General features: G+C 43.8%; 1 protein-coding gene across 1 annotated transcript in view; it reads right to left on the bottom strand.

The window, feature by feature from the left end:
- Window positions 1–15,267, bottom strand: part of AK5 (adenylate kinase 5) — a 176,038-nt gene extending 160,771 nt beyond the window's left edge. The window contains exons 1-5 of the mRNA XM_015414258.1: window positions 15,208–15,267; window positions 9,254–9,440; window positions 3,539–3,706; window positions 2,107–2,276; window positions 1,880–1,993 (exon numbers count right to left, since the gene is read on the bottom strand). Coding sequence (XP_015269744.1) covers window positions 1,880–1,993; window positions 2,107–2,276; window positions 3,539–3,706; window positions 9,254–9,440; window positions 15,208–15,267 — 699 coding nt within the window. The remainder of the gene's footprint in view (window positions 1–1,879; window positions 1,994–2,106; window positions 2,277–3,538; window positions 3,707–9,253; window positions 9,441–15,207) is intronic.
- Between the last annotated feature and the right edge of the window lie 2,756 nt (window positions 15,268–18,023).

Consider the following 18,023-nt stretch of genomic DNA (forward strand, 5'->3'; position numbering starts at 1 on the left):
AGCTCACTCCATCATGCGGCACACTCGGGTCTTGAACTGCTGAACTACTGACCTTCCACAGCCTGCAGTTCAGCGTCTTAACCACTTGAGCCACTTTACCCAAAAATTAGTTTAGAAAAGACACTTATAGTTAATGGATATGCTACAAAACACAGAGAGGTTCTTTCTGCGTTTTCTTTTAGGAATCTGCAACAAACAGAGTCTGTCCATAAAACTGCATTCTTCCTAATGAGCCCAGAAAAGTTGCAATTAAGTAAAAGCCTTTTGTTTGACATTTTAACATCAATGATGTATGAAAAATATGCTTCAGAAAACTGGATCTTCTTTTGCCCTTAGGAAGGCTTTCTTCACAGAAGCAAGGAAATACTATGGTTACCTGCTGTATGACCAAATTCTACTTGCTTTCAAAGCCACAAGGTCATTGTATTGACAAAATATAGGTCAAAAGCATGACCTTTATTAGCCAACTATTTCACCTTTGCAAAACTTTAAAGGAAATATTGACTGCTTCATTAGTATTTATTTATTTATTTATTTATCTTTGTATTTATATCCCGCCCTACCCCGAAGGCTCAGGGCAGCTAACAAGAGGCACAGAGTGCCAAGATTAAAACAAATAAAAACAACATAGCATTAAAACAATAAAATACAATAACAAAATATCAGTGCTCCGTTTATCACAAGATGAGGTAGATCTTAATCCCAATGGTAGCATTCCCATAGTCTGTCATCCCTTCTCCTGCCAGGGTCACCTCGCACCCCGAAAGAACCAGATAGTGGTGGTAATAGTGCGATGGTGCATAGATAGCAATGATGGAGTAGTGGCGGCGGCAGCCCCTACTCAAAAGCCTGGCGGAAGAGCTCCGTCTTGCAGGCCCTGTGAAACTGAGAAAGATCCCGCAGGGCCCAGATTTCCTCCGGGAGCTCCTTCCACCAGGTAGGAGCCGCCACCGAAAATGCCCTGGCTCTGGTCACTGCAAATTTACTGTCCCTGGGACCTGGCATTTCCAGGAGATGATAACTCCCCAACCGTAGTGCCCTTGGGGGAACATATGGGGAAAGGCAGTCCCTCAGGTAGGCTGGACCCTGGCCATAAAGGGCTTTAAAGGTAAGAACCAACACTTTGAAGCGAATCCAGTACGCTATTGGCAGCCAGTGCAGTGCTTTTAGCATAGGCTGAATGTGATCCCTCCTAGAGAGACCCATCAACAGCCTGGCTGCAGCATTCTGCACTAGCTGCAGCTTCCAGATTTGCGACAGAGGCAGCCCCATGTAGAGAGCATTACAATAGTCTAACCTCGAGGTAACCGTCACATGGATCACAGTGGCCAGGTCATTGCGGTTAAGGAAGGGGACCAACTGCCGAGCCAGCCGAAGATGGTAAAATGCCGACTTGGCAGTGGCTGCCACCTGGGCCTCCATCGTTAAACAGGAGTCCAAGCGCACACCTAAACTCCTAACCTCCAACGCTGGCACCAGAGGCACCCCATCAAAGGTTGGGAGAAGGAGCCCCAACCCTGAACCAATCCGACTCAGGCCCAGGACCTCCGTCTTTGCCGGGTTTAGTTTCAACCGGCTCAGTCTGAGCCACCCAGCCACAGCCTGTAGCGCCCGATGAAGGTCATCCGGGGCAGAGTCTGACCGGCTGCCCAGCATCAGATAGAGCTGGGTGTCTTCAGCATATTGACTACATTTGTTGTGGCATCCTAAGCAGCCGAGTTATAACCTTCTAAATTCATTGACTTCAATAGACTCAGAAAAGTGAAACTTCAGTTAAGACCGCATTGCCAGTTTTTCTAGAGTTCAGATTCTTAACATAAAGAACAGAACAAATTCAAAACAACTAAGAATTCTAAAAAAAACAATAACTATTTCTTACTTGGTCCTCAAAGGAAATAGCCTGGGCCACATCTCTTGGAAATCCATCAATAACAATTCCTTCTTCATCGGGGATCTGCATTAATCTCTGCTTTATCTCAGTAATAGTTGTTTCCTTGTTTGTTTAAAAAAAAACACAAAGTTGATTTTTTTTAACTGTACACATTAAGAGTATATGTAAAAAAAATCTCATATAATGTAACAGATAATATCTCAGTACTGATTTACCTGTGGGGCCAATTCCCCTGTGGTAATTATTTTAGCAATCAGGCTCCATTTTCTATTACTGCTTGTGTTGTGGATCTTCTTTCTTAACAATTCACCAACAGAGATGTACTCAAATCCGTAACGTTCTGCAATTTTCAGACTCTGGGTTCCCTTCCCACTTCCTGGACCGCCTGTTATTAAAGATAAGGAAAAACAAACAAAAAGGTCTCATATTAAAAGCTCGGATTCACTATGGACCATCAATGCTGGACTGCCAAAATCTTCCTGAAAAGTAAGGAAAGCAATGTTCTTCAAACACCAACAACTTCATCCTATGCTCTAATACCAGCTGTATAGAATAGAACTCAACGATCCAGCAAAGGAACTGGGAAGGGTAGATGTCTCATGAAGATAAAGACTTAGTGTAGCCCTGTGTCACCTGCAATCCATTGTAACTGCTGTAGCTTAAAAGTGAAAAGTGTAGAGAAAAATCAACTGGCTCCCTTGTGAGCAATTTCATAACTAGCAGGTCAATTAGGCTATAGAGGCTGGCTAATAATAAAGGAGAGGGGAAATATTAGAAACTGGCACAACACTCAGTTCCATCTAACATAAAGGAGGCTGCAAACAGAGCAGAGCCAAAAGTCAGTCTCTAATTACTGAGTTGCCAAACCAGACTATCACATAAATAAGCAGCAAAAGTCATAAATATGACTGATTCCAAAATAGTGCTGCTAGTGTTCAGAGTTCAATTCTTCTTGCCCCCAGTTCTGTTTAGAATGGCATAGCTCAGTTTTTAATGGTATGTTTCAGCAGTGTTCTTGGTTTCAAGCTATATACTATGTTTTGTCCTTCATAGTCATTCTAGTTAACTAAATGAATAGTAATAAACTGAACTAGAAAATATTTACATTACCATAATCAGATGCTCATAGTCAAGAAAGTAAGACTGGTGCTTGATTTGTATTCTCCATTCCTCCAAGGATATTAGCAAGGCTTATATATCCCCCCCCTTTTTTATTTCAGTAAATGTGATCTAACACTATGAGCACACTAGATATCATGAATGAAATCTAGAATTTGTTCATGATATTTCAGTACAGTCTGTCAATGCAGTCCTAAGAACACACCATCATCTTCAGGTGCCCTGCTCTGGGTGTCCCGATCATCTGCAGCTAGATACGTGGTAACCTGAGAAAGGGCTGTCTTGACGGTGGCATGAAAACTATGGAATCCTCTTCCCAGGGAGATTTGACGGTTTCCCCCATCATTTTTCTCATTTCATCTGGTATTCCCTTATTGACCCTCCTTCTTGTTTGCTGCTGTTTTTAAACATGTACTGTTGTAAAAATCTATTGTAATGTCTTTTTAACTGTTCTAATGTTATCACATACATTGATAATTCAATAAAATAATTTTTAGTTATTTTCTCCAGGACTGTCTGCCTTCCTACCTATGACAAGGATGATTTTAGGCCGAGGTCTTGTAGGGTCAAAGACATCGTACTCCTCAATGAGTTCAGCAGTTTCTGAGAGATCTGTGTCACTTTCTATGGAGAACTGGTGGATTGGAGGGAGTCGATCATACCGCCGATAAGGAAAGTTGGGATTGTCTGGCATGACTACAAAACAGTAAGAGAAGAAATATCAGAATCAGAACCCTTTTTACATTTATCAGTAATACAGTTAATTACAGGCCTGTTTATATGTGACTCTGTTTGCTTGATACTTTGGAGGGTTTTCTTCTTTTTATCAACAAGCATTTAAAGTTCTATATATACCGTAATTCAATAAGCAATTTAGTAGTGGTGGTGTGTAGCTGGAGGAGTAATTGGTTGAGCTGCTATAAATGTCACTTGGGCTGCAGCCACACATTGTTGAATATTGCAGCATTATTGTCCTGTGTGGACAAGGCAATCCATTTCCAAATTATTGTACAGTGCACTGATAGTACAGTATATGTGTGCATGCCGCTAAACTATCTTTGGTTGCTTTGGGAAATGTAAGCTGTCCTCGAAAGTTTATGTTTCCCCACAGAACTAGTTCCAGTCAGTCTTAGCAGCAGAGCTAGGAAAAAGCTGGGTTAACTTTAAGTAGGGTTACCAACCTCCAGATAGGTTCTGGAGTTCTCCCAGGATTATTGCTGATCTCCGGGATACAGAGAGGAACTTGCATGTTCGGCATCACATCCCCAAACTCTGCTATCTCCAGACACTGCCTCCAGATCTCCCAAAAAGGCCCAAATCTAAGTTGGCACCCCTAGTTTCAGGAATATGTTATGTTGCAATTTGTCTGTTATGCCTGTGAATGGATGACTTTTTTGAAATTTTTCTGTTATTTCTAGTTTCAAAAATAGACTCCAAGATAAGACAAAATTCCAGACTCATTAACTGAATAAAATATTATCTGTACAGAAACTTTAATTACATCATTAACCTTTATAAATGTATGGGCACTTACAAGGTATTTATACAGATGAAACTAGCAATTAGCCACTTGCCTACAGCAAATAATAATACATTTGAGTGAGCAGCTGGCCAGACCCACTATTCACACTGCTGAATATTTCCCTCCAGAGGTGGATGATGCCCACCCCCTTCCTATCAAGCATTCAAAGGACCATGGCTGCAACTTTGCAGGACTCTGCCTTATGCACATGACCCACTGGCTTTTTTTAAAAATTATTTTTATTAAAATTTTCAAAAGTTTTACAGAGCAATACAAACATTGTCAACTTGGTGAGCTACATTAAGAATAGCATTCTAAAAAAGCAGTTTAATAATACATTCTAACATGCCTTTATACTATTGAGTAGTTCTAAATACATAGATATTTTGTTTTGGGAGGCAATGTAAAGAAAAGGACTGAGCTGACTAAGTACCGATCATTGACTATGAAAGGAATGGTAACTGCTTTTTAACTTTATATCAAGAGGTCTTTTCTCTCTAAAAAAAGTGACCATTTTTTCCGATGGATTGTAGGCCTAGAGAGAGGTTTGGCAGAAGTTGGTCACAGCATCAAAGCTGAATGATTCAGCCTCCTTCTGGAGGATTGTGATGGGAGGATTAAGCACCCAACCAGCTGCCTTAGATTTTTGCATCCCCATGAATGCATGGGAAACATATTTTAGAGACATTTTTGCATTAGGACAGGAGGGCCCATGGGTAGCTGCTGACAGCCTGGTTGGGGTTCCTGAGCGGCCAACCAGTATCCATCTCAGAAATCACCAACCTTTTCCAAGTCAGGCAGAGCTCCAGGTGACAGTAATATTACCACATATTTTTTAAAAGCAAATTTGGACTAGTGGGCTCCAGTCCTTGCTTCATTATTCACTTGGATTGATTTTACAGCCTGCATCCCAAAGGACTGGGGATTGGCCATAATTATTCCAATTTTAAAAAAGGTTCTAGATCTGAACCAGCCAATTATTGCCCAGTTTACTGACTGTTATTAGTAAATTATATGCAAGCCATCTATAGAGGAAGTTATCCTAGAGGAGGATCAAGCTGGTTTTAGATCAGGGACTTATTCTTCAGCATTTAGTAGACAAATACACATTACCACGAGGTGGTGTACCTTATGCAGCATTCATCGATTTTAAGTCAGCATTTGATCTCATTTCATACACTAGACTATGGATTAAAGTTAAAAATACCAATATAAGACAGCTACTAATTCTCAGCTGTCATTTATACAAAAACACATAGCTATGGATTAAGCATAACCATGCCGGGCATCTGTCAGCTCCTGTTCTTACAATGGTGTTGTATTTTGGCACCCACTTTGTTCAACTTCTATACTAATTCATCGGTTAACAGTTTGTCTGACCCTAGTTTTCATTCCCGTTCACTGGCCTCTAGACTGCTCTCAGTTTTACTTTATGCTGATGATGCAGCCCTGCTGTCTCATACCTGTATGGGTTTAGAGCATATGTTGAGAGCCCTTGCAGCATACTGCAATAATGAGCATCTAGCAATTAATTACAGAAAATCCAAGTGTGTCGAACTCATTTGTTATGAGGGTTGGATCTGACATAAATGAGACCTTGTTGGGCCAGGCCATGCGTGTCATAAAATGTAATGCCAGGTGGAAAAGATATAAACTTTATAAAGGACACAAACACAATTAAAGATTTTTTAAAACTTTAAATAAAACACGCTTAAAATATATAGCACTCTTGCAATATTTTGTTTATTTAATGGTATCTGATAATTGACACCTCCTGCTCTCAATTATTGCATCAAAATGTCTGTGCTGTAGCAATCTTGAGTATGCTGTTCAGGTGTGTATCTGTAAGTTGCAAATCTACTTTTGATTTATTGACATTCGTTACAGAAATCTCATGCTCAGTACCCAGGTATTGTGAGCTTTTGTACATAAATTGCTTCGTGTGCTGGTCAAGAACATGAGAAGGCATCCTGACACAGACTGAGGGTTATGTGTTTGTCTACAAAACTATAGTCTTCCCCAGAGAAATAACTACAACTCCTATGAGGCAGTGCAAGAATAGAGAGACAGCAGTGTATAGTGGTCAGTGTCAGCCTACTATCTGGGAAGTCTAAGTTCAAAATCCCCAGTCTACCAAGGAAATGTGTTGGATGAACTTGGTCTGGACACACACTCTCAGCCTAATCCATCTCCCTGGCTTGTTGTTATTCCTCATCTAAATAGTTCACATTGCTTTCCTACTGAGAAAGACTGGATCATGAGGGCATGAATACAGTGATAAAGGGGAGGCAAACCCAGTTGCGCCCAGGAGAGCCCTGGCATAACAAGCCCAACAAAATACACACACACTCACTCTCTCTCAATCTCTCTCTGTAGCAAGGCAAAAAGCTTATACCTTGAATAAAACTTTGTTGGTCTTAAAGGTGTTTTGTATTTCTCCCATGCGATTGAGGCAGCTGAGCAAATCAAGGCAGGAGGAAGGGGATGAACCTTAGCCAATGGAGGGAAAGAAAGGCTTGCCTTTGTCTCCTGCATGATTGAGGCAGCCTGGCCAGGAAGCAAGCTCTGGCTCATTTCCTCCATTCCCCTGGGAGGAGGAGGGAGAGGAGCCTCAGCGAGTGCAGGGAACAGAGGCTTGCCTATCTATCTCTTCTGTGTGATTGAGAGAGCCTGGTAAAGCAAGCTGTGATGCAGAAGGAGCAGCAGAACTGGAGAAAGAAGGAGACAGCCAGTTCCTTGCGGGCTGGATAGGAGCTCTCCAAGGACCTCATCTGCCCTGCGAACAGCATGTTTGACACCCCTGATCTAAGCACTGATGGTTGATTAATGGGAATATTATTGAGTAGGTGACATGTTCTTTTGGGTCTTTGTGCACTCAAATCAAGAATGTAGTTGGGAATGCCCAGAGAAGTGTCTCTACTCAGAGGGGAAAAAATATACTAGAGGCAGCCAGCATGTTCCTTCAGCTTAACGTGTCTTTGTGGCCAAGGTTATTTCTCAGTTGTTGTATGGCTCTCAGCTATGTACATATGCTAATTACAGTGCTCTCAAAGTCATGCAGACTAAATTCCTAAGAGCCATACTAGCAGTCCCTCACTGTGTTCCTAACACAGTATTGCATCTAGAAATGGGTTTACTCTTTCTGGAGGCTTGTGCATGAATACACAGGGTTGATTACTGGTTAAAGCTTATTTTTTTATCCTGTAGGTCTGTAAATTTTCTGTAAGGTCTGTAATCCTGTAAGTTTTATTCAAGACACCTCTGACTTTAATAGACACCTTTCAGTCAAAATGGAAAAGGTACCTCCTAGAGAAATTACAGCCCATTGGATATTCTACCAGCAGCTTAATTGCCTTGGGGACTCAAAAGCTAAATCAGAAATTAAGCAAGAATCTGGGATATTGAACTCCAACCTCACTTAAGTTCCACTGCAAAATATCATCACCTTAGGAACAAGAAATTGGAGCCGTCAAATTATTTGGCTAATCTACTGATCCCCAAACATAGAACAGCTTTTACTCTGGCCCATTTTAATGCTCTACCATCTGCCTTATTAGAGAGGAGGTACCGTAATATTCTGTTTCACAAGGGTTTATGCCCGTGTGCCACTGAAGAAGCTGAAACAGTTGGACAGATATTGCTGTGCTGCCCATTTTACGAGGACCTCAGACACTTTTATTCATCCTGTCCTTCATAAAATTCCAGGAAGATTGGAGGAACGGTACACTACCTTTCTTCTAGCTGACCTGGAGCCTGGAACCTCGGACACAGTTGTCAAATTCTGTGCAGCCGCCAGAGTCTACCAAGGTACAGTGCTGGTTTAGGGCTCTATATGTTCTAGCTGTGCATTTTTATTGTATTCTTCATTGTATATAAATACTTTTAGAACTGTCTTGTTGGTATGTCCTGTTGGTATATCTAGTTGCTTGATTTTGTATATCTGATTCTGCTGGTCTTTGACCATAATAAACAAAATGTCAAACTTCAAACTGCTGAATGACATGTAGTATATATATATATATGCTCAGGTGGGATGATTAAAAAAAACCTTGATGGCTGGTAAGTTTCTCACATTTATTTGCAAGAAAATTCATGATAGAATCCTTGTGGTGCGTGACTGCACTGGGGCTGGGAGGCTAGCAAGGGCTAGTGAGGGTGGAGGCTGTCAACAAGCTGGGTGTCGGGTATGGTTCCATCCCCCTTCCTTACCAAATCAAGATGCTGACTCCAGGTTCAAGAGCAATAACAATGACTTTCTTCTCCAGGCATCTCAGTATAAGTTCCTCAACCAGAGCTGTTCCACTCCTGCCTTCCTATGCCTCTGCCTTGGACCCAGTCATTCCTTCACACTGGGCTAGACGTCCGCTCAGTCAACTCAATACCATGCTGCCCTTCAAACCTCTCAACACCTCGCAACGACCAGCCTAAGTTCTTTTCCCAATAACTGACCCTCCTCTGCTGCAGACCTCTGCTGCATGATCTTACTCTTAACCCCAGTGGTATCCCTCCTCTCTTGACAGCTAGTGCACGATTGAGCCATCCTCTCCCTGCTGTGACACATCTGACAGAAGCCCCAGAACATGATTTTGCCACATGTCATTGATAGAGTATTAAACTGCATGTGGCATTGACATCTAATGGCCTCCCAACTGAAATAATCTCCTTTGCTACTCATCTGATTCCAATGTAAGCCATGAAATAATAATATAAAAATATCTTACCATTCCTGAAGAATGACCTTCTTGACTGGCTGCCATTAAGTGGAGGTAGGGTCCTTTTTTCTGGACTGACAAAAGTGTCCCATTTCACTTTTTCTGCTCCTCCCAGTTCCTTCACTTTCTGTAAACATCCTTCCAGATATTCTATTGGATCGTCAGGTTTGTGGCACATTAATCCATTAATAAAACTCTGAAACAGAACACCCAAAATGATTTATAGACTACTGTAGACAACTAAAACTGAAAAATAAATACGATTATACCTTTAACGAGACCCTTATTACAAACCTATATTTCTGGTATTATCGTTCAAGTTAAGACATGTAAAGCATACAACACAATCATTCAGTGTGCAAGGCTTACTAATCTTGCAGTGTGACTTACTAAAACACAGCATTCCTTTGCAGCCATTTTTGAGCTTCTGGTTTTCAACTGATCTTGTATTTATTTTTAAAAAATGAGGGGGAAGATGGGAGATTGGTGTCTTAACAGCATGTTACAGGGTTCCTGAACACCCCCTAAAAAGTTGAAATTAAATGTCTCTGATACCATATGGATACACTATCACTTATACTCATAGGCCTCCACCCACACCTCAGTCCACAAAACAGGAAAGGCCTTTTGATTCCCATGAATGGGTTGTCCTTTGAAACAATCCAAGCTGCTCAGAGAACATGTGGATTGAGCTGTTCTAGGACAAAATATGACATATGCATCTGCCATACAAACTACTTTCCCTAAGAACAACACTCTCCATCCCTGGCCACCATGCAAATCAGTGAGATTGGACTGTTTCTAATCCTTGAGTTCCATTTTATATATAATTTATGTACCATAGTTTATATGCTATATTTACCAGGTGGTAGCCATGGTAAGTGTGTTGCAGCACAAGCAGAAAGGAATATTGTGGCACTTTAAAGACTAAAACATAAGATTCAGTGCTGTAGCCTACAGAAGACTTTCTTTCAAAAAAAAATCTTACTCTTTAAGGTGTGCTTTTGTTTACATTGTATTTTGTAAATTCACAATGTTTCTGAAGCACCAGAACTGTCTTTAAAATATAGCTTTATCTTCATTCAAACCGGAATATAGTTTATTGATCAGTACTTTAACTACTACTTCATACATTCCTTCCAGTATGGATACTGAAAGATGGAAAAGTACTGCATTCTTAATATGGTGATATTTGTAAGAACACAACCACTTTACATAATTTCCATTTCACTCTACAGACCACAACAATGTGTCTTTATTTCAAATACAAAACAGAAGCTAGCACATATAAGCTTACTCACAAACTACAGGACTCTTCAGAAAGGTTCACTGAGGGTGCATTCAGACGAGCAGCTAATCCCACCATTATGCCATCTTGAATTCAATCCCAATCTTTTTAATCCATTGTAGCATGACCAGACATCCCCCTGGTGAATTGCCTTACCCCGCACTGCCTCCATTGTGGATTGTGCATGCGCAAAAAATTGTGCATGCGCATAGGTGTCACAGTGCATCCTTGTTGAAGGAGGCGCACGGTGGGTTTTTTAAAGAAAACTTTTAGCGCATGTGCATAGACATGACAGCGCGTTCTTGTTTATCCACGCATGTGTAGAGATTTTTTTAAATGGTGCCTGCTCAAGATGGTCTGACATCAGACCACCCCGACGGGAAGATTGCACGCTGGTGGAACGATCAGACGGGTGAAAGTCCACAGTTGTCCCGCAGGTAACCGAAAACCCCAGCTTTAAAGTGGTATCTTTTAAGTACAGCTCCTAATGGCAAAATGGGATGCCCATGGAAGAGGGACATTTCCCAGCTGTTTGTGTCTGGACATTACCTTTAGATCCGTGAGGCAATCGTGCCTCGCACGGATCTAAAGAGCCGTCTGATTGGACACTGAAGCATTAAAATGTAGAGTTCAAAATTTCTACTTGGTTGTACAAACAAAATGTTAATGCACTAACTCTTGCAATAACTATAGCATATCATGTACGCAACATATCTATATATCTAATAGTTACATATGGCCCCCTATCTACATCCGCGGATTGGAGCCACATTGACTCTAAAAAGATTTTCCTGCAAAAGTGCAGCACTCCCCTAAATTTGCAGAAAAAATTCAAATCTTAAAAAGGGGGGGAGGGTAAATTTCCCCCCAAATAAAAGAGCATTTTCTGTGCATACACAGACAATACACTAGGTTTGCCAGCCTCCAGGTGGGGCCTTTTACAACTGATCTCCAGCTGACAGAGATCAGTCCCGCTGGAGAAAATGGCTGCTTTGAATGGTGGGCTCTATGGCATCATCCCCTGCTGAGTCCTCTCCACTCCCAAAACCCCACCCTCTCCTGGATCTACCCCCCCCCCCAAAGTCTCCACATATTTTCCAATTCAGACTTGGCAACCCTACAATACACTTATCTTAATTCTCTGGGCCTGGCAGCAGATGCTGAGAGCCACTCCAGGCCTGACATCAGATGCCAGGAGCTGCTCTGGACCTGGCAGTGGCAGGCTTGAATCAGCTCATGGCAGAGGCGGATTAAGGCTCACTGGTGCCCTAAGCACTGACCGATCTTGGTGCCCCCCTCCTTTCTGCACTTACCCAGTCCATTTTAGTTGTTGACCTGTCTGACCAGATATACAATGCAGATTGCAGCAATACAAAAATTTATTCATATGATAACACAATATACTGTACAAACTAAGCTTTTCACCCTTTTCCTAACTTTGTAGTGCCTCCTTTGGCCCTGGTGCCCTAAGCACGTGCTTAGTCTGCTTAATGGCTAATCTGCCCCTGGCTCCTGGACACCACCATGACTGCAGCCAGGCTCAAAGGTGGATGGTGGGACCTGGAGCCCAATGGGCTCAGCAGTGGGAGATATGGGATTCCCACCCATGAGTCTTGTGGGCCCCCACTTGTAACATGTATCCCAGACTATGCTTTAATAAGAGCATGATACAATATAAGCATTTATTATTTATATTGTGCTTTTCTACAAAAGTAATCAGGGTGGTTTATAATAATAATTAAACAGTAATTGTAACAACAAAACCAAATCAAAAGAAAAAAAAAAGAAAAGGTGCAACAACCAGAACAGAAAAAACAATAGAAATACACCACTGTGGAGATAAAAGCTCCAACTGGACTAAAAAATAAAAGCCTTAAATAAAACCTGGCACAAAAACAGCTCAATTTGGGGATTTAGCTCCCTTAGATTGAGGATTTATCTTCCTTTGCCATCCTTACAGTGATATTTCTTTCTACCTTCCTTTGACATACAGCGGGTCTTCCGCCTGCTTCAGCTTGCCTCTTCTTGATCATGGTATTTTCTCACCTTTTTATTACAGTATCTAGTACAGAGTTGCCTTAACGTCTAGATAATTTCCCTTCTGCTAATGTGAGTTCAGCAACAATGCTATTCGGGGAGAAATATTAAATACACTAACATGTTTTAACTTCTTCCAACAATTAATATTGCAATTTATCTCCTAACCCGACCAAGGAACCTAACTTTTCCAGGTGTGTTGTATATGCTTGTTGTAGAGACTTACCTCATTTAAAAAAAATTAGCATACACAGTCTTGGCAAAACAGCACTAAAACCATTTGATGACTATAATGTAACTTGACAAATTATGATGCCAGGAATTTGTGATAGCTCTAATAAGTTTTACAAACATATATGTGATGTGAAAGACCTCAGCCTCAGACTCAGGAGAGCCACTGTCAGTCTGACTTCAATGGAAAAAGGTTCTGATTCAGTATAAGGCAGCTTCATATGTTCATATATATGTATTCCATGACACCATAAAATATAAGCATTGTTTGCCTATAATAGACTATATCAATTATGAGAGGGAAGAGATTATGCCAGTGTATTATTTCATCCTAGATTTTTCTATATGGAAGTCTTTCTTTGCTTTAGTTTCTGAACTGAAATGCTTTTTGTTGTTGTTGTTGTTTAGCATGCATATAATGTGGTGCTTTAGTTGTCCTCTTTCCTGGGTTTCCTGGTTCTCAATACCTCTTTCCCAAACTTGCTTAAATCTGATCTTTTTGGAAAGAACATATTCCTAGTGGTTAACACTTTGCATGTTTCCTGCTGCAAAAGTCTTATTTGCTTTGGCATCATTTCCCCTACCATCATGATGGTGAGTCACCCTAATAGCCATGACAACTATGCCTTCAAGTGTCAATGGAGGAAGTGCATAGGAAACACCTCATGTGGAAGCTCCATCACCAACCTGCCTCTGCATTTGCAGTAGTGATTAAAGCCATGCAGAGAATCTTCACTGTGTGGCAGCAGCCCATGACTATCCAAGTTTTCTGTGTCTGCCCTAAAAGTTTCTAGTCTTTACAGCTTTGAAAATAGTCTTAGAAGTGTGTGGAGCTGAACCAACTGACCCAGAAGATGGGTGGTGGCGGCTGAGCAGAATACTCGGGGCTTAGGGGAACAGGCCATCAAGTGTCAGTAACATAGCAGGACCCCCTCCATAATTATTAGAAGAATAAACATTTGCAAAACAACCAAAAATGTGCAAAGCATATGCAGATATATACACAGGAAAATGCAGCTTCTAGAACTGGAATCTGAGTTACCTTGGTACATTCCCCACGGTCCCACCCCACCCCGTTTTTGCAGCAATTCTACAGTCTCTCATTGAAAGCTGTAGTGTGGACCCCTTGCCTCAAGCCCCAGTCTAAAATGGGAGAAGCTGTGACCTGTGCTACAGAACTTACTGGGACAACAGGTAGAATCGCAAATTGCAGTGTCATTAAATAGCGTTTTAAAAATGGTAACTGTATTACAATTTTATAAACACCTTGAAATAATTTATAAGGTGTTTTCCAAAAACATATTCCAAAAGATCTCTTTATTACATACCATCCAATGCCAAAAATCGTTTGCTTGTGTGAATAATTCTTGCCGCCCACCAAGCAAAACTGCTTCTATCTATAATTAATCCATTTAAACTTCTCGATGAATCACAATCGCTGCCTTCATCCCATATATGTCTTTGCAGTCAGTTACCCCAAATTAAATCTTTGCTCTGAGTCTCATTTAAGAGAAGTATGTAATGTAAATGACAAAATGCTACTGGGGGGGGGGGGGGGGGAGCCTGGTTTCTACCTTGACCAGGTTACTGACCATGGAAACAGTCTTTGGAAATGCAGACTTCTGATCCTTAAAATGCCAGGTCAAAGGAAATCAAGACTGAATTTCTACATTGGGCATTTTTACTACAGACCAAAATCTTTTTAACACCCCGGGCTGAGCAAGATCAGTGTGAGACGTCTGGTCCCAGCCCGGGGAGGGGGAGGCAGCGAGATGTGCAGGGTTTTCAGATCACCAGTTCCGCACACATCCCCAGCCCCCAAGGTCTGAATGCTACGACACAAAGCGGGTAAAGCAGCAAAGACAACCGAAGGCAAGAGCACTCTCAGCCCCGGGAGGACCACCACCGCTCAGGTTAGGTGAGAGAAACGAGGCGACGAGAGAGAAGCGCTGAGGGATCGAAGACCTCCGGGAAGCCCACTCTTTTGGCACCTCGAGCAAGCTGGTTGGGGAGGATGCCCCCAATTTCCCTCTCTGCCAGCAGGGGCAAGCGTCAAGGGCTTCAAGGTTGTCTAGCCAGCCAATGTCTTGGACGGCCATGGAAAGCATCTTTTGCTCGGAGTTTGGAGAATAATAAAAGGGATCGCCTCTGCCCGGTGGGAGACTCGGAGAGGTCGGGCACAGGCGACCCGAATGCCCGAGCAGTTGCTGTCGCTTGGCATCCCCACCTGACCCCGCTTTCCCCGACCTCGCCCTTCTCCTTCCCCAGCCCCGGCTCCCGGGGCCGCTCCCTCCTCCCCTCCGCCCGGACTTTGGGAGTGCAAACTTGCTCCACCCGGGGAGGGACAGCGTGTCGACAGAGAACGGGGCGGCTCCGGGCTGGGGCGGCTGGCGGGGAGAGCCGTTACCTCGAAGAGCTGCGGAATCTCCTTCCTGGCCAGATACTCCTTGACGTCGCAGGTGCTCATGCCGCCTGGCGGAGAAAGGGCGATGGCGCGACCGGTGCTGCTGGCTGGCTGGTGCTGCTTCCCCGATTAGGACCCTCTCTCTCTCTCCCCCTTTTCCTTGTCCTTGCAATGCAAGGGCGACCGCTCCCGCAGGGGAAAAGCGATCAGAGCGACCGGGCAGAGCCAGCGCCTTCCCCTCCTCTCTTGAGCTGCATCCAGCCTCCCCACCCAGTCCACGCGCTGCCAGTCAAGCTGGGAGCTGCTGGGGGGGGGGGGGGGGGGGGGCTGCTGAAAAGACGCCGAGGAAGGGGGGATAGGAGGAGGAGGAGTGACTCCGAATCGCACGATCTCGCTCCTGTTTACACGCGTGCCTCCAGGGGCCGGCAAGCACACGTGGCGCCCCTTGCCCAACCTGAAAGCAAAGCTGCTCGTTCAGGAGGAATGGGGCTGGGGGTGGGACCGAATGTGTTTGCCGGTCACAGGGCACTTCGACGGCCACCGACCTCCATGAAGTTTAAGAACGGCCTGAGCTGCTGTTCTAACCAAACCCACCTTGGAACAGAAATTCCTCTCTGCGTTGCATGCCACTTTCACTTTGATTGATTGCTGGATTTTATGGCAGCGTCCAGACACTTGGTTTGATCTCTCGGTTTTATGGAACTGTCTCTGCATAGATTTATGACTGTTCTATGGCCGTTCAGGGGTGAGTTTGCAGTCAGTAGGTTGGCCTGGGGTATTTGAATGTGGGTTTGAGCGGCATCTTTTCCTGTTCCTGTGTGGGTTTGGTAAAACAATGGAGCAAATGCTAGATGCGGATTGGGCCAACAAAGCCCTTGAGGGAAATGTAGGTGTTGTTGTTGTTGTTTCCTTGTGGGGGGCCTTCTCACCTACACATCTCCAGGAAGTTTCAGAGGGTACCCGGTAGCCCTGTCGGACTTCAGTAGAATAGCTCGCTTTGAGTCCAGGGGTATCTTAACAGACCAACAAGATTTTCAGGGGATGAGCTTTTGAGGGTCAAAACTTCCGAGCCTTGACTCTCAAAAGCTCATACCCTTCAAGATTTTGTTGGTCTCTGAGGTGCTACTGGACTGTTCATTCAGTAAAGGAGCGTAGGTGTGCCCTGGTGACTTCAAAACGCACTCAGAAATGATCCCCAGCTGGAATTTTTGCATCTACTGTTAGGGAAACGGGTATGTTTTGTTTGCCCTTTGTATTGTACTAGGCCGCGGAGGTCTGTCTTAGACCTGTCACTTCAATATCCACAAAAACTCTCCAATATAAGGTTTGTCAAATGTTTCCAAAGATCATGAGGGTCAAGGAGCAAGCATGGGAGGGAGTCTGGAGCTAGACCTGCCTTCTGAAGTACCAGTATTCTCTCTCTCTGCCCCACATGCCATATGTTCTCCTCCACCTCAGTTCTCTTGACAGAGCCAGTGTACTGTATACACGCCAAAGTGCTCCCTTGTGCCCCCCTCCCAGCAGCTCCCTTCCTCTTTCCTGTCATCCCAGTCAGTGGAATAAAGCTGTTACATAGAGATAAGGGGAACAGCTATTACAGGCACGCTGCTTAGCATGATTAACTCCCAGGTAGATGTTGACAACACACCCCATCTGTCCCTTCTATATAAAGCCATAGTGGGGCCCAACAATCCAATGCACACCAACAGTGTTTGGAGGCTTGAACTGTCAGTCGGAAGACGCTGGCTGGGTTGGCTGGCTGCTTTGTGTAGTCCCACCCATGTCAGCCCCGGCCAGCGTGTTGGGCTCAGTCTGCTCTGGGCCTCTGACAGGAGAGGACCATCTGCAGACTGAGCGCAGGGACAGGGCTTCTACGGATGGGCCGCTTCAGCCCACTCTTCTCTGATTGGGCCAGCGTTTCAAGGTCATTTGCATATGGAAGCTGATTGGACTTCACTCCATTCCACACCTCAAACCCCCCCCCCCACAATAACACAATCATGCCACACCACAAAAAAGACAGATCACGCCACAAGCAGAATACCACAAGGCAAAAAATGATAGGAAAAGGTGCCAGCAGTCACCCCATTACTGCCACAGATATGTACCTGAGAGCGCTTCAGAGTGCAGGTCCCAGGTTCATGTTTTAAGAGCTGCCTGGGGGATTATGGACCATACACACACTTTCAACCTTAAAATACCTCATAGGGTAGTTGTGTGGATCATACGGGGGAGAGGAGAATGATGTCAGCTGCTTTGGTTCCCACTGCAGGGAAAGACTGCCCTTTCCCTAGGCAGAGGCTGCCGGGGGGGGGGGATGTAAACCTGAAGACAGACAGGCAGATAAAGGAAGGCTGATGGTTGCCTGGAAAGGACATAGGGTTGCCAACTCCAGGTTGGAAACTTCCAGGATATTTTAGGAATGAAGCCGGTTGAGGGTGGGGTCTGAGGAGGAGGAAGAGGGGGACCTCAGGCAGATACGCCATAGACCCCACCCTCCAAACAAGCTGTTGCCAATCTCCAGGTGACAGCTGGAGAGCTCTTAAAGCTCTGGTGCTAATTCAAAGTGCTGGGGATCATGTGTTGCATTCTGGCAGAGGACGCTGTGAGCGTAGAAAACAATTTACCGACAGAGTAGTGTTTTGGAAAATCTTTAGGAATTGTTTGGTGCATTTACCATGGGGCACCCACCCAGAGCCTCTGGCATTTTCTCACTCTGCTGGCATCAAAACCAATTTAAGGCAAAATAGAGATATGGAGACTTTTCCATCCTCCTTTGCATCAATTTTTCTTTGTTGGCAATGGCAACCCTAGGCCTG

This window comes from Gekko japonicus, unplaced genomic scaffold (assembly GCF_001447785.1).
Source record: "Gekko japonicus isolate JY-2015 unplaced genomic scaffold, Gekko_japonicus_V1.1 scaffold30, whole genome shotgun sequence".
NCBI lineage: Eukaryota > Metazoa > Chordata > Lepidosauria > Squamata > Gekkonidae > Gekko > Gekko japonicus.